At 45.8% G+C, this 20,861-nt stretch overlaps 1 protein-coding gene across 1 annotated transcript in view; it reads right to left on the bottom strand.

The window, feature by feature from the left end:
• Nucleotides 1–20,861, bottom strand: part of PTK7 (protein tyrosine kinase 7 (inactive)) — an 86,771-nt gene that overhangs the window by 21,745 nt on the left and 44,165 nt on the right. Inside the window, exons 2-16 of the mRNA XM_043999377.1 lie at nucleotides 18,692–18,985; nucleotides 18,011–18,113; nucleotides 17,058–17,248; nucleotides 16,746–16,896; nucleotides 14,309–14,457; nucleotides 13,808–14,074; nucleotides 9,358–9,491; nucleotides 8,817–8,952; nucleotides 8,211–8,330; nucleotides 4,553–4,702; nucleotides 4,269–4,419; nucleotides 3,992–4,119; nucleotides 3,263–3,466; nucleotides 1,453–1,608; nucleotides 785–1,017 (exon numbers count right to left, since the gene is read on the bottom strand). Coding sequence (XP_043855312.1) covers nucleotides 785–1,017; nucleotides 1,453–1,608; nucleotides 3,263–3,466; nucleotides 3,992–4,119; nucleotides 4,269–4,419; nucleotides 4,553–4,702; nucleotides 8,211–8,330; nucleotides 8,817–8,952; nucleotides 9,358–9,491; nucleotides 13,808–14,074; nucleotides 14,309–14,457; nucleotides 16,746–16,896; nucleotides 17,058–17,248; nucleotides 18,011–18,113; nucleotides 18,692–18,985 — 2,567 coding nt within the window. The remainder of the gene's footprint in view (nucleotides 1–784; nucleotides 1,018–1,452; nucleotides 1,609–3,262; nucleotides 3,467–3,991; nucleotides 4,120–4,268; nucleotides 4,420–4,552; nucleotides 4,703–8,210; nucleotides 8,331–8,816; nucleotides 8,953–9,357; nucleotides 9,492–13,807; nucleotides 14,075–14,308; nucleotides 14,458–16,745; nucleotides 16,897–17,057; nucleotides 17,249–18,010; nucleotides 18,114–18,691; nucleotides 18,986–20,861) is intronic.

The following is a 20,861-nucleotide window of genomic DNA, read 5'->3' as shown; positions in this document are numbered from 1 at the left end:
CAAATCCGTTACAAGGGGTTTTCTTTTTCTTTTTGTTTGGAAAAGGTGGGAGGGAGAAGAAAGAGATTTTTGTTCATTGAAAAAAAATTAAATGAAATAATAAAAAGAGGGTCAGGGAGAAAAAACCCAAACAATGACAACATAGAACTAAAAAATAAAGGGTGAGCAGGAAGGGATGTTGAACCATGAGCTGTTCTATAGAGAGCATTTTTGGTTTGTTTTTTAAATAATATTTTGATATCTCTTTCAATATATTTGGTTTACTTTGTAATCCTGTGGATTTTATATTGTGCTTTTAAAAAACATCATTCTGAGGAGGAATGCAAAGGTCTCAGCAGACTGCCAGAGGGATCCATGCCACAAAATGGGCCAAGAACCCCCAATGGCAGAAGAACAGGATTCCCCAGTGAATCCTGGGCTGAAAACAGTGGAAATACAACCAGTGACCAGCAACAGTGAAGAGGATGCTCCAGAAGACCCTCAAGTCAAGAGTGTTAAAAGGAATGTTTGGTCAAGCTATCTACACCCAGTACTAGAGAGGATTCTTTTTTGTTTTGTTTTGGGGTTTTGGTTTTTGGGGTTTTTTTTGTGAGGCAATGAGGGTTAAGTGACTTGCCCAGGGTCACGCAGCTAGTAAGTGTCAAGTGTCTGAGGCCAGATCTGGATTCAGGTCCTCCTGAATCCAGGGCCGGTGCTTTATCCAATGCAGAGAGGATTCTGAATGGTACCTGCCACCCCATTCAATCTCATCCCTGTGCCTGAGGCCCCCATCCCAGCATCGTACCAGGTCCACATACTCCAGGATCATGTAGTGGGGTTCAGCCTCCCGGCAGAGGCCCAACAGCCGCACCAGGTTGGCGTGGCTTAGCTTGCCAAACATCTCAAACTCTCGCCGGAAGTTCAGCTGCAACTGTTCGTCCCGGCTCTGAAGGCTCTTCACCAGCACCAGTGTCTCTGCCACCCCATCTTCTAGGCCTTGGGCCTTTGCCAAGAACACATCCCCAAACTCGCTCTTCCCTGCAGGCAAAGTCCCAGGTCAGCCTCTACTGCCCCCAGGGTGGTGAGACTGGATATCGTATATTCCAGCATATCCTGGGGGCAACATGGCAGCTCCTCCCATCCCACCCTGAGTCTTAATTCCTTAAATAGCTCTGCTGATCTGGGGAGGGATCTTCTGATACAGAACTGGGGGAAAAGGCTGGTGACAGCAAGATCACAGGATCCTCAATTTAGAGCTGGAAGGGACCTGAGAGGCCGTCAAGTCCAAGCCCCTCATTTTACAGATTAGAAAAAGGAGGCCCCTTTAAAAAGGGAAAGTGACCTGACCAGGATCACACAGATAGTCAGTGTCTGAGGCAGTTTCCAAACACAAGTTCTTCTGACTCCAAATCTATGGCCTATCTATTCTATCATGCCTGACACAAGAAGTGCAGCTAGTCCAAGGCAACAAACCCAGGGTGGTGATGGACTGCAAGTTGGCACGGGGAAAATGCATCTTATCACTGGTGCTGTGCCGCTTGTTGGAAGCTGAGGAGCCAGAGCCCAGGTTGGTCAGAGCTACTTCTTCTCGGATTTCTGCTGTGGGCTGCCCATTCTGCACGGGTCCACCTGCAGAGGAAGAGAGAGTGAGCTGAGATTCAAGCACCCAGAAAGCTTGATCCACTTCTATATCTTCCCTGTTTCAAGCACCAGCCAAGACTGATTAAGCTCAACCCACTGTTCCCTCATATGACTGGATCTGCCAGCCGGCATCCATGAACCATTTAGGTCCTCATAGAATACACCACACGTTTATGTGGAAATGGCTAAACAACAGGTCAGATGACATTGTCTGATATTTGACCTTCTGGAGATAAATGCCTACTATAAACCCTGTTAGCCAGGAAAGTGAATGTCAGTGCCTCCTCTTAACACCTGTCACAGAAAGGGTTCAGCCACCTGCTGATGAATGTAGCAGACTTTGGGTAAAAAGGAAAACAGAAATTGAGAATGTGCCTACCTGATCTGAGTCAGTGGTAAACAGAGAGATATGTAACTAGTTACACTCTACCTTCAGAGAGTTCTCAGTCGATGAAAAACGCACACTCAGGAGTCCCCATGGCTTAACAGAACAAACTTCTGCTTTGAGACCCTGCTCTCTGAACCAGTAACTGCTTTTCTCAGACCATTATTTTAGGAAAAGCCCGGACACAATGCTCTACTCCACTCCAGACTCTCTCATTTCCCTCACAGTCTTGCTAGTCACCTTTTCCCCTCCTCTCTTCTCCTACCTATTTCTGGAATCAGGAACCATGATCAAATTAACTCTACTGTTGTTCTTGGATGGAGTGTTTTCATCTACTGTCTGGAGAAAGGGATGATAATGCCCACTTTTGGCTGACCCACCATGGTCAAACAGCCATCCAATGATTCCCCTACACTCACCTTTCCTCTAACTTTTTGGACCTAAGGGTCTCTCTCTAACCACCATTCTTCCTTGTGTGTTGTCTCTCCCTTTGTAATATAAACTCCCTGAGCACAGTGCTTGGCACACAATTGGTGCTTAATAAATGCTAGACTAATGATGATGACCAAACTCGCAGGAAATGTCTAGTCCCATTATAAAAACATAATCCTATCCTCAGGGAGCTTCAACTCTATGAAGGATGGCTACATCACTGCTTCCAGTCCTATGAGAAGACAGATATCGGTGCCCTTAGAAAGTTGACAGTGCTATAAAGACTTTAGTCCCTCAGGGAGTTCACAGTCCTATAAGGAAGATAAGTTTCTCCATTCAGGGAACCTCTACTCCTATGGGGAAGACAGAGTTTCTAATCTGAGGGAGCGTCTATTCCTATAAGGGATATACTTATATCTGCTTTTTGAGAGCTCCAAACCTGATGAGGGAAGAAAAGCATATAGAACAAAAGAGTAGACATAAATAATTAGACCCCCTAGATAAGAATGTAAAGATACAGGAAGAGGACTACAAGAAGTAAGGCAGGTCTAGGAGCGTTCCACTGGGAATTCTATATCAAAGCTGCTTTGGGTTCAGGACTGGGGTAACTGGCCAGGTCATGACTCCCAGAGAGGAGGGGGGATCATCTCTTCCTTAGGTGCCTCTAGCTCTGGCACTCACTGCGTCAAAGTCAGTCTGAAAACTAGGCAGGATTCGCTGCCTTCTCCCTCATCACCCCATGAGGGCGCCCAACACCCACACACCCCAGCACCCCTCCCCCTACCTCTCCCCAACCACCGCTGTTCAGTGGGCCCCGGGGCTCACCATTGAGGCACTCCATCTCAGGCTCCTCACCCTCTGGCTGTTTCTGAAGCCTTTTGGCTTTGCAGCGCTTTTTGCAGTAGAACATGAGGCCCAGCACCGCGATAATATAGGCCACCGCAGCCCCCACGGACAGCCCAATAGTCTGAATCATCTTATATGGCGGGGGGCTGCCAGGACCCTCTGAGGTATCCAGCACGGGCTTGTCTGAAAGGGCACAAATGGGTGGTCAGTTGGAGGCTGCCCTGAAGAGCTACAGAGCATGGGGTTTTAATCTGGTGTCATGGGCCCCTTTGGCAGTCCAATGAAGCCTATGGATCTGTTCTCAGAATAATTGTTTTATTTTTTATTTTCTTAGAATAATCGTTTTAAATGCACAGGAACCCAATTCTGTTGAAATAGAGTTTTCAAAACATAATTTTTTTCAAAGTGCAAAGACCCCAGGTTAAGCATCCTGCTATATAGAATATCCATGGCCCATCCACTGCTGTGCCTCTTACCAAAACATCTTGGCAGCGACCAATGCTACCCTACCCCCACTCATCCTTTTACCACTCTGGGTTGTGGCCTCACGTTCCCACATGAGTTGCTGCCCTATATCAATTCCACAGGACAGACATTTATTAGGCACATATGATGTGCTTATGATGGTAATGGGGCCATCCTTGGTGTCTATAAGACCCGGTTCTCATCTCTGGGGCTTCCCATCCTACTGTAACCCCCACTCCATACCCACAACATGAAGCGATGCCTCTGTGTGCTTGATATTACAGCTATTGCCTGCGATGCAGGTATAGCGGCCTGAATCCTCGGAGGTGACATCGTGGATGACGAGGGAGCCATTGGAGAAGATGTGCATCCTGTGGGGGAAAAAATCCAGGGACCACCTCAGCCACCCCTATGGCCACTCATCTTTCCCATAAACTGGAAGCTCTTATTCCCAAGGAATGCCCTGGGAACTGATAGGGTTGGGGTTCGGGAAGAAGGTGGGAGTGGATGCAGAAACTACCTGGGTCCAAGCTGAGCAGGATCCAGGATTCGGTCCTTGCCCTTCCACTGGATGAGGGGGTCGGGGTCACCTTGGGCCTCACACTGCAGCATAGCCGTGTGGCCCTGATAGACAGTTGTACGCTCAGGCTCCCTCTTGAAAGTGATGAAAACTGCATGGGGGAAAGACAGGGTTCAGAGCACTGGAGGGATGGGCGGGAACATGTGCTAGACGGATTTGTCTGTTCATACATTCAGAAGCCAACTCCTCCTGCCACCCTGCCATCCCCATCCTTGGGCGTCTACCTGCCACAGTGAGCTGCACGTGGGCACTGATCTGGCCTTGAGGCTCATTAGAGGCGATGCAGGTGTAGTTGCCAGCGTCACTTCTGGTCACCCTGGAGAAGTGCAGGGTCCCTGCGTTGTCTGTCACACTGTCTGGGAGACTGCTCCCATCTAGGAAAAAAAAAGAACGGGAAGTTGGTGGGCTGGGATGGGAAGTCATCAGAACCACTGGGGGCCACTCTCGCAAAGAAGAGCCGGTAGCACAGAAAGGACACTGGGTTTAAAGTCAGAACACCCGGGGTCAATTTTTGACAGCTACTTAATATTTACATGACTTTGGGTAAGTCACTTCCCCTCTCTGTTTCTATATCTGTAAAATGAATGACTTGGAGTAGACGGCTAAGATCCTCCTTCTAAGATTCCCCTTAGAGGGCTGAGGTTTGCAAACTGCTTCACAATCATTACCTCATCTGCTCCTCATAGCAACTGTGTGAGGTAGGGTGCTATTATCATCCAACATTCAGACATTCAGAAACATGGAGTGATTTATCCAGGGTCACATAGCTAATAAGTGTCTGAGGTGTTCATGGAATCTAGGTCTTCCTCTCTCTTATAAGAAATGTTTACTCAGGGGCAGCTAGGTGGTGCAGTGGGTAAAGCACCAGCCCCGGATTCAGGAGGACCTGAGTTCAAATCCAGCCTCAGACACTTGACACTTACTAGCTGTGTGACCCTGGGCAAGTCACTTAACCCTCATTGCCCCGCAAAAAAAAAAAAAAGAAAAAAAAGAAAAAGAAAGAAAGAAATGTTCACTCATCTGAGGCCCAGGTTTATCCCCAGGAAAGGGGTGACAATGTCCACTTTCTGCTGACCCATCATGGTCAAAAAGCCATCCAACACTTCCCCTACAGTCTACAAAATCAAATCCAGACTCCTGACCCTGGGAAGGGAGATGGGGAGGGAGCACAGTAGGAAAAGGGCTCCAGCTCCACCCGTTACTAACAAGCTGGGTAGCCCTGGACAAAGTAATTTAACGTCATCAAGCCTCAAAATGGAAATCCATTCCCAAAATGGGAATACTACGACTTAGCTCACAGGTTAACAAGGAAAATCAAAAGAAAGGATCTCAGAGTCATTCCACAATCCACAATCCAAACCAATCACATCCTGCAGAGGTGGAAATGGAGGATCCAAGAGGTTGAGGATATTTTCCTAAGGTCACAACTAGTTAGTGGCAGATCCCTAGAATTAGAATTCAGCAGGCAGCTGGGTGGTGCATTGGATGGAGCACCAGGCCTGGAGTCAGGAAGATTCACCTATCTGAGTTCACTTCTGGCCTCAGACACTTATTAGTGACCCTGGGCAAATCACTTCACCCTGTTTGCCTCAGTTTCCTCATCTGTAAAATGAGCTGCAGAAGGAAACAGCAAAGCACTCTAGTATTTCTGCCAAGAAAGATACTGGGGGTGACGAAAAATCAGACATGACCAAACAACAACAGCAATTCCTCATCCCAAGGGCAGCTGCCTCTCCATATGTGAAAACACTAATAGTAAGGATGAGGAAAGCTGTTATTTTTTGAAGCCAGGAATAATCTGCACCTTTAGCAGTGTCTCTTTCACAGTTCCCCTACAAAACACTCCACAGTTTAGATCAACAGATTAATCTTCTCTTCACTGCCTCCAGCCTTGCTGGGACACACCTTCTCTCACTTTTGCTGCTTTTTGCTCCAGGAGCATCATCTCCTTTCTCTCTGCCAATCTCCAAACCTATCCAACCATGGAGGACCAGCTTAAGTGCCCCATCCTCCTGTCTCAGACCACCCGAGTCTTCAGTGATTCCTCCCTACTTCTTAAAACTTATAGGGGGCAGCTAGGTGGCGCAGTGGATGGAGCACTGGCCCTGGATTCAGGAGGACCTGAGTTCAAATCCAACCTCAGACACTTAACACTTACTAGCTGTGTGACCCTGGGCAAGTCACTTAACCCCAATTGCCCGCAAAAATACCCAAAACAAAACAAAACAAAAAAAAAACTTATAGCAAAGCAGAACAGAACAAAGAATGCAAACCCAAGGAAACAAAATACCTAATGATTACAACAACGAAAAAACCCAACAAGGAAAGGCTGGTCAAACTGGTCAAAACAATGGTCAATGTTAGGGCCACATCCCTCCTTTCTGTTAATCATGGATCAACTGTTTTCAGAGAATGTACTAAAAAATCACCCCAAACACAACTTATAGCACTTACTATCTATGGCCCACTCATCTATCAATCAATCAGGGGCTGCCCGCTGATTCTGTTGTTTGGGCCATTATCTGCTTTGTGTGTGTGTTTCTGCTTGTACCTTCCAGCTGGACTATAAACTTGAACACCATGACAGGGGAGGGAGCACTGAACTTTGAAGAAGGTCTGAGTCATGGCAAAGAATGGCTAAAGAAATGCTTATCATGGACAGAGAAGGGAAGACCCAAGGTAGGACATGGTGGCTACTTTTGACTATGGCCATCAAGAAGAGAGACCAGACTTGTTCCGAGTGGTGCCGAGGAGGACAGAATGAGGTGTGACAAGTAGAAATGGCAGAGGGGCAGATTTCTGCCACATGTAAACGAGACAGGGGCAGCTAGGTGGCGCAGTGGATAGAGCACCGGCCCTGGATTCAGGAGGACCTGAGTTCAAATCCAGCCTCAGATATTTAACACTTACTAGCTGTGTGACCCTGGGCAAGTCACTTAACCCCAACTGCCTCACCAAAAAAACCAAACCAAAACATGTAAACGAGACAAAACAAAGCCTTCCTAAAAAAAGACCCTTCCCAAAGTGGAAATGGCTGCCTCACAAGGGAATGGGTTCTCCCTGAGTAGGGGTAATAATAATAATGACAATAGTTAATAATAATAACAACAGTTAGCACTTATATAACACACTAAGATTTTCAAAAGCATTTTACAATTGTTTGAGTTCTTGGGGTGGGGGTAGGAAGGGAGGGAGGAAAAGAAGTTGGAACACAAAGTTTAAAAAAACTGATGTCAAATTTTGCTTTTACATGTAATTTGGAAAATAAAAATTTTTTTAAAGCATTTTACAAATATTATTTCATTTTATCTTCACAACAACTCTGGAGGTATGGGCTGTTATTATCCCATTTTGCAGAGAAGGAAATGGGGTAAGCAAAGGTTAAGTGATCTATCAAGTGTCACACAGCTAGTCTGGATATGAACTCAGGTCTTCTTGATTCTAGATGCAACAAGCACTCTATCCACTGTGCCAACTAGCTACCTCTGAAATCCTGATGCTTTCAAGGAAAGGCTTGATAAGACCACCTGCTGGGGATGTCATAGCCATAACTCTAAGATATGGGTTAGACTAGATAGCTTTCCAACTGTGATTCTAGTTTTGAGTCCTGGCTCCATCACTTACTAGCTCTATGACCCTGTGCAAATACATCACTTTTCTCCTCTGAACCTCAGTTTCTCCATCTATAAAACAGAGGTAATAATACCTGCATGGCTGACTTCACAGGCTTACAACCCTTAAAGTGTCATTAACAGTCCATGACCTTTAATATGGGGGTTATATTTCTTCAGATAACTGGTAGCACCAAGTACAGGGTTGGACATATAGTAAGCACACAGTGAGTCTTTCTTGGGTTGTCCTCCCACACTGTGGGGCACTCACCTGCCCGCATCCATCGAATTGTGGGCTTCTCCCGGCCAGTGGCCGAGCACGATACTGTAGCTTCTTTGTCAAACTCCATGCACTGCTGAGGCTGGGGAGGTGGCGTGAACTTTAGTTTCTCTGTCCAAGAGGAAGAGGAGGGATACATATAGACAGTCAGTTTAGGACCTAGGCACTAAACAACCATCATATTACTACCCCCCCCCAAAACTGGGTGGGGAGAAGGTTCTGAATACATGAACATCACATAGAGAAACTAGAGATGTTTAGTCTGAAGAGGAGATAACTTAATGGGGTGGGGCAGGCCTGTTCCCAGAGGACAGAACTAGGAGCTATAGTTTGAACTTACAGATAGGTAAATTAAGGCTTGATAAAAGGAAAAACTTTCTAACAATTGTAGCTATCTAAAAATGGAAAGGGCCATTTCAGAGGATACTGAGTTCCCCATCACAAAGGTCTTTACTAAACAGAAGCAAGAGAGTGTCTAGTCAGGGATGCTATGGAAGGGGTTCTATGTTGAGGGTCTCCTTCAGTTCTGGATTTTATAACCCTCTCAATTCCCCACAAATCACTGACTTATCCTCAAGACAACCAAGTCTCACTCACCTAGGACCTGGACTCGGGCCTGGGCCTCAATGCTGCCAGCGGGGGTACTGCTGACACATCGGTACAAATTCCCATCATAAACTTCCACATTGTTGATGCGAAGAGTCCCATTCTCTGAAATCTCGAACCTTGAGTCCTGTAGCACAACCCAGCCCACGTAAGTCTCAGCCTACTCTTAGGCTTCTCTTCCCTAAGGCAGGGGGGTGGGGGGGGCAGGATCTATCACAAGCCTCAGACTCCAAAGACCAGGGGGCAGAGGGCATGAGGGGTAGGGGTATGGGATGGTACTCTCATCATCCCCAACCCTCCTAGGTCCAAGGACCCCAGATCTCAGAGGGAAGAAGAAATTTCTCCTGGGGGTGGGGGGCGGGCAAGGAATGCTACAGAGGAGGAAAAGACATGTTATCCACAGGGAAAGGGCAGGAAGGACTAGGGAAACTATCTCTTAGGGATGCCTGGCACAAGGCTTTCTAGAGATGAGCAAGGGAGGTAAAAAGAAGAGACTTCCCTGCCCACCGAACTGGAAACAACTCCCTCTCACCTCAGAGATGAGCATCTGGTTCCGGTACCAGACAACAGTGGGGTCAGGTGTGGCCTGACTCAGGCAGTGCAGGTAACCCGGCTTGCCTTCTTCTAGCTGGCTGTCCTGGGGCTTTTTTAGCCACCTGGGTAATGCTGTAAGGGAAGATGGAAGGAGTTTACTGGGATCAAGACGGATAGAGCCCAAACCTCAGGAAAGCCTACCTCTCGCTGGTACTAGAGGGGGTGTTGACACTCAGTAACATTTGTGCAGCACCTTGCAATGTACTTTATTTTATTTTTTTTTACAATTTCTTTTTTCTTTTTTTTTTCTTAGTGAGGCAATCGGGGTTAAGTGACTTGCCCAGGGTCACATAGCTAGTAAGTGTCAAGTGTCTGAGGCCGGATTTGAACTCAGGTCCTCCTGACTCCAGGGCTGGTGCTCTATCCACTGCGCCACCTAGCTGCCCTGCAATGTACTTTAAACACATTTCATTTACAGAGGCCTCCCCTAATTGGACCATAAAGACTTGATGGGCACAGACTTTGTTTTAAACCTCTCTGGAGGCACAGGCTCTGTCTAAAATTCCCCTTGTCTATTTCAAAAGGTTCAATGCAGTTCTGGACAAACAAATAAACATAACAAATTATTACTATTCTCGCTACTTCAAAAGAGAGAGAAATCATTTTGCCTTGGGAGAACCTGGGAAGGCTTTATGGAGGACATCATAAGTATAGAAACAGAAGGATTCTTAGCAGCCAACCTCTAAGTTCAACCTCTCCATGCTACAAATGAGGAAACCAAGGCACAAGAGAAGTGAAGAGGACATCTGTGCTCGGTCTCAAGGGATGAAAGGGGTAAATAAATAGGGAGAAGACTGTGTAAGCAGTGGTATGTTCAAATGCTCAGGGGCAGGAAAAGCGAGAGACGTGGAACAGTCCAGTTTGGCTATAAATAAATAAATATGTAAAGGGGGAGTAAGATAAAACTGAAAAGGTAAACTGAAGCCAGAATATGGGGAGTCACTGAGTAAAAATTAGAGCAGTGCTTAGGAAAACATATATAATAGATTACTAGGAGGTTAGAGTTGGAAATGACCATAAAAGCCATTCTTTCCCCTTATCTCCACCAAATCTAGTGGTAAAGCCCAGACTAGATTGGATATGGGAAGTAGGCTGGGAGATGTGGGAGGAGATACTTGATCTATCCCTCCCCCGCCAGCCATCATCCTATACTTCTCCTCCCCTTCATGGCCAGATTCCATGAGAAGGCCATCTACAATAGGTGCCTCCTCTTCCTTCCTCTCATTCTCTTAACTCTTTCTAGTCTGGCTCCCAACCTCATCATTCAGCAGAAAGTGCTCTCTCCCAAGTCACCAGTGATCTCGAATTTGCCAAATCCAATAGCATTCTCTTAATCCTTGTCTGTTCTGGCCTCTCTTGGAGCCTGTGACACTGTAAATCTCCCTCTTCCTTTCTCCAGGTTCCATGACTTCTCTTCTCTAAAGGCTTCAGTGGCCCCTCAAGGGGTACCCAGGCTCCCAAGCGAGGTGTGATCCTCAACTCCTCACCCTCTTTCACTCCCCCATATCCAATCAATTGTCAAGCCCTGTTGCTTCTACTTTTGTTTTTGTTTTTTGTTTTGTTGTTGTTTTTGCGTGGCAATGAAGGTCAAGTGTCTGAGGCTAGATTTGAACTCAGGTCCTCCTAAATCCAGGGCCAGTGCTTTATCCACTGTGCCATCTAGCTTCTCCTTCTGTAACAACATTTGTATATCCCTTCTCTCCTCTAACACTGCCACCAACCTGGTGCAGGTCCTCCTCACCTCCCCACTGAATAACCTGTTGAATGCTTCAGATCTCTCACTTAGATCTGGTCCATCAGCTGTCAAACTGATCTTCCCAAACTAAATTCCCTGAAGAAGAGGACTACATCTTCCACTTCAAACAAGGGTAATGATAGAATCTCAGAGCCAGAAGGAAAAAGCATACCATCTTTCTTTTAAGTCTCTAGGACTTAAACCTCAATATTGAAAGAGTCTATATTCTGAGGCAGCTAGGTGGCACAGTGGATAAAGCACCGACCCTGGATTCAGGAGGACCTAAGTTCAAATCTGGCCTCAAACGATTGACACTTACTAGCTGTGTGACCCTGGGCAAGTCACTTAACCCTCACTGCCCTGAAAAGGAAAAAAGAGGTCTATGTTGTTCCTTAGGCACTTTGGGTTTTAAGGCAGAAAAGGGACTGAAGAAATCAGTCCCATATATTAATAATAATAACAGCATAATATTTATATAGTACTTATTATCTGGCAGGCATTGTGCTAAGCACTTTACAATTATTATCTCATTTGATCATAGTTAACTACAGCCTGGTATGTAGGTAAATAACATAAATTATAACATTCAGATTTAAGGAAAATTGGCTAAAGGTTGTTTTAATAGAATTCTTACAGTAAAAAAAAAGAAACTCAGATTTTATTTGAATCTTATTCTGTTCTCAAGGCTGAATTAAAATATTAACAAGATCAGTCATTTTTCAGTTGGGTCCAACTCTGTGACTCCATTTAGGGTTTTCTTGGCATAAACACTGGAGTGGTCTGCCTTTTCCTTCTCTAGCTCATTTTACAGATGAGGAAACTGAGGCAAACAGGGTTAACCGACTTGCCCAGGGTTATACAGCTACAAAGCGTCTGAGGTGGGATTTGAACCCAGGAATGAGTCTTCCTCACTCTGGGCTTGGTGCTCTATCCACTGTGCGGCCTAGCTTCCAATGAACATGATAGAGAGGCTAAAACAATGCCTGCCTCATAAAAGGAGTTTAATCAGTGCTGAATGGAAAATATATTAAAACATTAATCCCCCCCCCTCCAATTATGGATTCTTTGCTTAACTCAAAATAGGCAACTCTTGATGATCCACCTTATTTTGGTCTAACCATATCACTCACATCTTATACTGAGGCCACTGCTATGGGAGGGTTTTGTTTTATTTTACCCTAAATTTATACGATCTTCTAGATTTATCTGGTTTCTTTTAAAAGCCCATCTAGACCTTTTGGATTCTAATTGTTATCCCTCCCAGTTTTTTGTCACCTGCCAAGGTGATTAGGAAGTCCCCAATATACCTTCAAAGAAGACATCTACAGAGCAGAACCAGAAGAACATTGTACACAGTATCATCAACATTGAGTGTTGACCTACTGTGATGGACTATATTCTTCTCACCAATGCAATGGTACAGAAGAGTTCCAGGGAACTCATGATAGAAGAGGATCTCCAAATCCAAGAAAAAAAAAAGAAAGAAAGAACTGTGGAGTATAGATGCTGATTGAACCATATTATTTCTTTTGTTTTGGGTGCTGTTGGGTTTTTTTTTCTATTTTGAGGTTTTGCATCACTGCTCTGATTCTTTCTCTTGTAACAGGATTAATGCAGAAATAGGATTAATGTTATTATGTGTATATATATGTGTGTGTGTGTATATATATATATATATGTATATGTATAGAGATATATAGATATAACCTATATCAGATTACCTGCTGTCTAGGGGAGGGGGGAGGGAGGGGGGGGAGGGAGAAAAATCTGAAATTGTAAAGCATGTATAAACAAAAGTTGAGAACTATCTTTACATGTAACGGAAAAAATAAAATATCTCATAAAAAAAAAAAGAAGACATCTACAAACCATAGTCCTCCCTACCAGACTACAATTAATTAGTAGACATTCTTTGGATTCAGTCATTCAGTCGGTGATGAATGCACCATTTGTATTACGATCTGTCTCAAATGCTGATATATGATTGGTTAGAGAGCTAGTCCCTCAGAACAATCTGGGTTCAAGTCCTGCCTCTGATGAAGAAGGGGAGGTCACTTAACCTCTTGGTGTTCCAGGCAATTCTTAAGAAAGTACTTTCCAGGGGGCAGCTAGATGGTACAGTGGATAAAGCACTGGTCCTGGATTCAGGAGGACCTGAGTTCAAATCTAGCCTCAGACACTTGACACTTACTAGCTGTGTGACCCTGGGCAAGTCACTTAACCCTCACTGCCCCACAAAAAAATAAAATGAATAAAAATTAAACCTTTAAAAAAATTAAAGAGAGAGAGCACTTTCTACTGAATATGTTGAATGTCAGACTGGAAAGAATTAAGAAAGAGAGAGGAGAAGGAAGAGGAGGCACCTATTGTAGATAGCCTTCTCATGGAATTTGGCCATGAAAGGGAGAAGTATAGGATGATGGCTAGTCGGGGACAGATGGATGCAATGGTAGAGGGTGTTACCTCAAGGGGAGCTCTCTATGCTAATGAAATCTTGGGTCCAGAACTAAAACAAAAGATTTCCCTCACTGACCAGAAGAGTGACCTTGTTTTAAAAAAAAGTCAGTCCTTCAAACAAGTATCTTGGGAGCAAAAGAGAGGTAAAGACTCCCCCTCCACCCACACTGGACCCCCTTCATGCAGGTTTGCTCACTGGCCACAGTGATGTTGACCTCCTGACGCCTCTGTCCAGCCTGGTTGGCTGCATAGCAGGTATAGGTGCCAGCGTCACTCTCAGTTGTATTGGCAAAAACTAGCACATGGCCTTCTTGGTAGACCTTGCCATGGTGGGGCACTCGGGTTCCAGCCCGCTCCCACCACACAGTGGGTTCTGGCACACCCTGGGGAGCAATGCAGGCTACCCGCTCTTCTCTGCCCACTGTGAACACTCGAGGCTGGAAGGGTGGCATGTTTTCAATCTCTGTGGGGAAGGAGATAATTCTATTATTTGTAGGGGACCAAGGTAGTTGTGATACCATTCTCCTAATCTAATGCTACAAGCTCCCTTTGACCACTATAATCCCTCAACATTCCCCTATAACCCTCCAATCCCATCTCTGAACCTCATGTCTGAGCATGACATAAAGCCCTAATTTTCCCCATGTGGGGGCTAGATGGTCCAGCCTCAGAACCTTGGGCTCAGGCCTGCACTGACCTTCCAGGTGAAGAGTGGCCTCTAGGACAACAGGTGGGCCCCTCTGCCCACGGCCCACACAGCGGTATACCCCAGCATTACGTGGTCGGACCTGTGTCAACAGCAGAGAGCCATTGGAAAACACCGTGGCCCGACGGAAGTGAGGAATCCTAAGGAAGAGAGAGAGAACAACTCAGTGATGGTGGCTAAGAGCCAGGTATTAAGGGAAGAACACATCCCTGCTCATCTCCTAGAAGGGGGAAGGGTTTAGAGATGGTAAATGGGGGAATTAAGTAAGGGAGAGAGACTGACATGGACACTTCTCCTAACTGGGAAGGAAGAGCAGTGCCCTGGCATCTTTTACTCTCTCACCAGCCCCCCCACAAAGCTTCCTGGAAGACATTATGAAATGACATTATAGGGGGAAGGCCTTTAGTGGTCAAGACAAGAAACCATGCAAGATGCCCTGCTTCCTTTGCTGCCCAGGTTCAGTCAATCAATCAACAAATATTTTATTAAGCATCTACTATATACCAGGTTTTGTGCTAGGCTATAGATATGAAACAAGATGAAAGGAAGAATTTTGAGTCAGCCTTTGGAGGGGTCATAATCTAAGAATCCAGGCCCACCTACTACCTATGCTCCCAGGCAAGGCCCCCTCCCTCCCACCAAAGCCCCCAATCTCTGCTCTCAAAGAATAGCTAACACCTCATGCCTTGATACGTACAAACCACATTCCTTATAACTACCCTGTGAGGTAGGTAAAGCAAAATTTATTATCTCCATCTTACAAACGAAGAACCATACTTAGAGTATGTAGCCTGACTTGCTCAGGATCCCACAGCTGGCAAGCAAAGGGGCTGAAGGGAAAAGGAAACATCTCAAAGACTCTCGGAGGCTAAGTGCTCGTCCATCCAGTTTCTTATGATCTCAGCTGCTGGAGTGGGAGTAGAAAGCTAACTTCTACAAGTCTCCAGGGTTTATTTTCTACCAGAATCCCAGGGTGCTCAAAGACCTTTGGAGCCATGAGGCTCACAGCCCTTTGCTTTCAGCAAGGTCTCTACTTGAATCATCACAGATGTCGATTTGTCCTTTTCTTAAAGGACAGGGAAATGCTGTAGTGCCTCTTAGGAAGGAATTCTTTTTTTTTTTCCCCCTGCGGGGCAATTGGGGTTAAGTGACTTGCCCAGGGTAACAAAGCTAATAAGTGTTAAGTGCCTGAGGCGGGATTTGAACTCAGGTGCTCCTGAATCCAGGGCCAGTGCTCTATCCACTGTGCCATCTAGCTGCCCCAGGAAGGAATTCTAAAGATCTGAAAGTTCGAGGGCCTGGGTTTGAATCCCAGGCTCTGCCACTGCCTGGGTGGCCTCGGGCAAGGTGCTTTTACCTTTAGGGGCCTCAGTTTCCTCACCTGCAGAATGAAAGGTTGAGCTGGATGATATGGTCTGTGAGGTCCTTGTTAGCTCTAACTCTATGATCTTAAATGTCCCAGCTAAGATTGGAACCCCGCTGTCTCCCAGCTCCAAATTCAGAATTCTTTCCACTGCATTAATGGTGGTCAGGGGGAGTTTTGTACCCTTGAGGGTCTGGGCTAGAACAGAGCTCCCCTCTGGGAAGGAGGTTAGGAAAGACTTTGTGGAGGATGAGGGGAAAGATTTTCTTCTCATTTCTAGTGGGGTCCAGAGCTAATAATAGCCAACATTTACATAGTACTTAAAGGTTCACAAATGTTTTACAAAGGTTATCTCAATTGATTCTCACAACAACCCTGGGAGCTAGATGCTATTATGACTCCCATTTTATAGATAAGGAAACTGAGGCAAAAGGAGGCTAAATTACTTGGTGGGGGGGAATTTATCATGCAGCTAGTAAGCATCTGAGGTGAGAGTTGAACTTAGGTCTTCCTAATTGAAAATCTAGCACTCGGTGGCGGCTAGGTGGCGCAGTGGATAAAGCCCCGGTCCTGGATTCAGGAGTACCTGAGTTCAAATCTGGCCTCAGACACTTGACACTTACTAGCTGTGTGACCATGGGCAAGTCACTTAACCCCCAATGCCCTGTGCAAAAAAAAAAAAAAGAAAAAAAAAAAAGAAAATCTAGCACTCTTATCTAAAGCATGGCCTAGCTCTCCCAAATGAGGCAGAGGCAGTGGTCAGGTAGCCAGCACTCAAAGGCAATTTGTTTTCTCAATGATAGGCATACTTATTGTTCTGCATCCCGTAGTTACGAAGACCCTGGGCTGTCCAATACCCCCAGTGCACCTATCCCTACACTTCAACCATTTCCAGGCACCAGCCTGTCATTCTGGGGCTTTTCCCACCGGCCAAGTCTTGCTCCCTGACATCATGTGCATGTTGGTCCTTGGTGTGCATTGGATGAGGAAGGAAGGAGGCAGTGCCTTCAGCCTGCCTTGCCCTCAGGTGCTGGACCATCAGGAGATGGATGGGGATGGCTTTACCGACTGCGGTTAGTAATGAGGGAATCATCCTCAAAGAACCATTGCAGGGTGGGAGGTGGCTGGGCCATGAACTGGCAATGGAACATGGCATCTTCATTCTTCCCCACCACCTGGTCCTGGGGTACCACCAACGGACGTGCAAAGCTCTCATCTAGGGGTAGAAGGAAAGAATAATGGCATGAGGGAGAGGGGGAAGAAGAGCAGAATCAATCTCCCAAAGGGAAAGGCTATCAGCAGAGCCAAAGGTCACCCCTCCCATGATGCCATGCTGGCCATCACCAACCCTCCCCACCCCATGAACCTCAGAAATACCAGCAATGCTTAGGGTGATGTTCTGGTTGCTGCAGATGTGGCCGAAGGAGTTGTGGGCACAACAGCTGTAAACGCCACTGTGCTCGGGGCTGGCACGACGCAGGGTCAGGTTTCTCTCTTTGCTGCTGACTGAGTAGTTGCCCTGACTGTCAGAGAGGGGATTTCTATCCCGAAACCACTGGTACGTTGGGCTGTGGGACACAGAGGGTCAGGAACTAGGAACAGCTAATCCATCCTCCCACCTTGGACAATGGGATCAGGAAGGGGGCACCTTCCTTAGCCAAAAGTGACTGGTCTACTTAAGAGTGGCAAAGAATGGGAGAGTCCAGAACAGCAGTGATGAGCACTATGGATGGCATATAGTAAAACAGGGCATAGTGACAGGTGAAAGCAACCTTTCAGGCAGGATTAAGGCAAAGGCTGAAAAGGCACAAAAATTTGGGGATGACTAGACAAAACAATTTGTATTTTTTCTTTGTTAATACTATGATTACTACTACTGATGATGATGGACATTTAGGAAGCTCTCCACATACCAAGATACACCATCTAATCTAGTCCTTCCAACAATCCTCATGAGTAAGTACTACAGATTGATATTTTCTCCATTTTACAGATGAAACTGAGGTTCAGGTTAAGTGAGCTCACAGTTCCACAAGGACTCTAAGTATAAGGATTAGAAGCCATGCTTCTCCTGCCTCCTTAAAGGAGTACATCAAGTATTCTGACTCTCTCGTTTCCTCTCCTCCCTCTCTCCATTCTTTCTCTCCTCTCTTCTCCATTCTCATTCTCTCTCTCTCTCTCTCTCTCTCTCTCTCTCTCTCTCTCTCCCCCTTTCCCTTCCCCTCTCCCTCCCCCACCCCCTTGCATACACACATGCACAAATTAGACACTATGCACACAAGAAATACAAATTTGGCCAGAATTCAAGAGCACAGTTTCAAGGTCCTTACCGGGGATGTCCATCAATGTGACAACGCAGAGTGACCAGTGTCTGGGGCTGGATCTCTGCCAATGAAGCTGGATGCTTTAGGGTGACAGGCCCGGTCTCGATCCCTGAAGCACAGAGACCAGATGGTGACCCAGGGGCCCAGATCAAGACTTCTAATATTCCTCAGTGGGGGATGAAGAGGGAGAAGAAAACAGACAGCAAGGGAAGGGGAATTAAAGAAAAGCAAAGTGCACCACGGCTTCCAGAAGCCAAAGAACATAAGACACTCGCTGCTAAGAAGTGGACAGAAAACTCAGTAAAGGTGAATCGGGCATGTGGAAGTTATGGAATCTGAGCGTGCAAAGCTGCACCCAGAAACTCTTGTCTGGTATTTTAAAAAGCGGCCTCCCCCTGCCCTTCCTGTTCAGAAGGTCACTTAGCAGACAGGACAGGACAGGGGAAGATAGATGTTGCTGAAGCTTAAAAAAAAAAAGATATTTTGAAGCAAAGGGGAGAAGCCATTTGACTTTCAGGTCACGGCAGCATCAGTAGAGAATGAAACAGATCAGAGCCCTTTGTTGTCCAAGCACTCTTGAGCCTGGCAGCTGAGGCAGGGGGCTTTCCAGGAGCTGGCAGCCAAGGGAAGCAGAGGAAAAGCAGTCCAGGGTAGCCTTGCCCAGCACTCACTCACTCATTCACTCACATTTGATGTTGAAGGAGGCATTGGCACTGTAGGCTTCTTCCCCTGTGACATTATTCCGGGCCACACACTGGAAGGCGCCCGCATCCTCCAATCGATCCACGGCTGCAAAGCTCAAGTTGTTTCCCTTGGTAAAACGGCGTTCTGAGTCTTGGACTGGGACCCCATTGAGCAGCCACTGCACATGTATGTGGCCTGGGGACTCTACCTCACAACGCAGTAGTGCCCGACGCCCCTGCAGTGCATCCTGGGAGGACGGCTCCTTGGTAAAGATGATGGTGGCTCTTGTCCCTGTAGCTGGGGGTGGGAACGGGAAGGAAGGAAAGAGAAGGTATCATACAAAGGAGGACCACACACACGATTCCTTTCCTTATCCTAACACACGATGCTGGAGGGCAGAGATGTAGAGACCTAAGCATTCTACAGGCCTTCAATTGATGTTTGAGGGTGATACAAAAATTACCTACAAAGGGCCAAGCATGAAAACAGGCCCTGCAAGGACCTGATAGAGTTCTTGCCCTCAAGGAATTTACAGTCTTGGTCTGGCAAACTCTTCTTGTACACACATATAAAATAGTGAAGTAATAACAAAAGGCAGGCTATGATAGTTGCCAGATGAGTGGTGTAGACAAGGCTGTCAGGAGGCCAGAGTTAGGGAAGATCATGGACCACAGATTTAAAGGCAGAAGGAAGAACCAAATGGCTTGGATGTTCAAGGAAGATATGTTATCTGAGTTTAGTCTTGAATGATGAATCAGAGTTTGAGAAGCAGAGGAGGATCATTAGGGGGTAGCGCGTATAAGGTATTGTCTGAAAAATATAAGGCTTATTTGAAGGGCAGTGAATAAATAGCTCAGTCTGGCTGCATCAGAACTGTGGCCAGACAGCTAAACTGTGGAGGGTCTTACAAACAATCTATAGTGTAGTCCTTATTTTATAAGCAGTAAGGATCTCAAGAAGGTTGAAAAGCATCAACACAATCAAAATGATATTTATGGGAGATTAATCAAGCAGCTAAACACAATACACAACACATCACAATAGAATATTATAGCACAGTTAAAATAAAAGCATGTAGTGGAGGAGGATTACATCAGGACACTTCTGTCCCAAGCCAGTTCATGTAATCACAGAAACTAAGAGAGGTAACAGAAACAATGAGGGTGTTTTTTTTTCAATTTGATAAGCATTTTTTTTTAAGTAATAAACATTTTTATTTAAAGTTTTGGATTTTAATTTTTATTCCTCCTTCCCTCCCTCTCCTCTCCCTATCCTAAGGCAGTAAGCAATCATATATGGGTTATACATGTAAAACATGACCATATTAGTCATTTTGTATAAGAATACTTGAATAAAAGAAAAAAATGAAAGAAAGTAGAAAACAGCATGCTTCAGTCTGTGTTCAGTCAATATCAGTTCTTTCTTTAGAGGTGGATAGTATGCTTCATCAATAGCCCTTTGGGATTGTTCTGGATCATCGTATTGTTGAGAATAGTTAAGTCATTCACAGTTCTTCATCAAATAATAAACAATGAGATATTAAGGTTTCAAATGCAGTGCAAAAAAAAAAAAGAGCTTACTTTCATCCCCTTAGGAGGAGTGAAGGTCTCTGGCACAAACCTGAAGGAATTAAAGGGCACCTTGCCTTTGATTGGCCCAAGACTGACCATATTCCTGGTGGCCTTTAAGAAACAAAGCTTATAGCTGTGGAAGCAATTGAGACCCTAAGGAGTAGGGCTCCTGGAAGCAGAGAAAAGAACCAGCTATGGAAGAACTCCTCTCTTTTCTGGGGGTGGGGAGAGGATGGAATGGGGGAAGAGTGGGCCAAGGGATTTCTTTCTTCTCCTCCCCACAGTGGCATGGCATTTTGCAGAAGAGCCATTTAATCACCTTACGACGCTGCCCCCTTAAAAGAGAGTTGAGGGGGGTGGCTAAGTGGTACAGTGGATAAAGTACCGGCCCTGGATTCAGGAGTAGCTGAATTCAAATCCGGCCTCAGATACTTGACACTTACTAGCTGTGTGACCCTGGGCAAGTCACTTAACCCCCATTGCCCCACCAAAAAAAAGAGAGAGAGAGAGAGAGAGAATTTTTAGGGGCAGCTAGGTGGCGCAGTGCTGGCCCTGGATTCAGAAGGACCTGAGTTCAAATCTTGCCTCAGACACTTAACACT

Source organism: Dromiciops gliroides, chromosome 4, assembly GCF_019393635.1.
Source record: "Dromiciops gliroides isolate mDroGli1 chromosome 4, mDroGli1.pri, whole genome shotgun sequence".
NCBI lineage: Eukaryota > Metazoa > Chordata > Mammalia > Microbiotheria > Microbiotheriidae > Dromiciops > Dromiciops gliroides.
The sequence above is the reverse complement of the archived record's forward strand: the minus strand, read 5'-3'. Positions and strand labels throughout refer to the sequence as shown.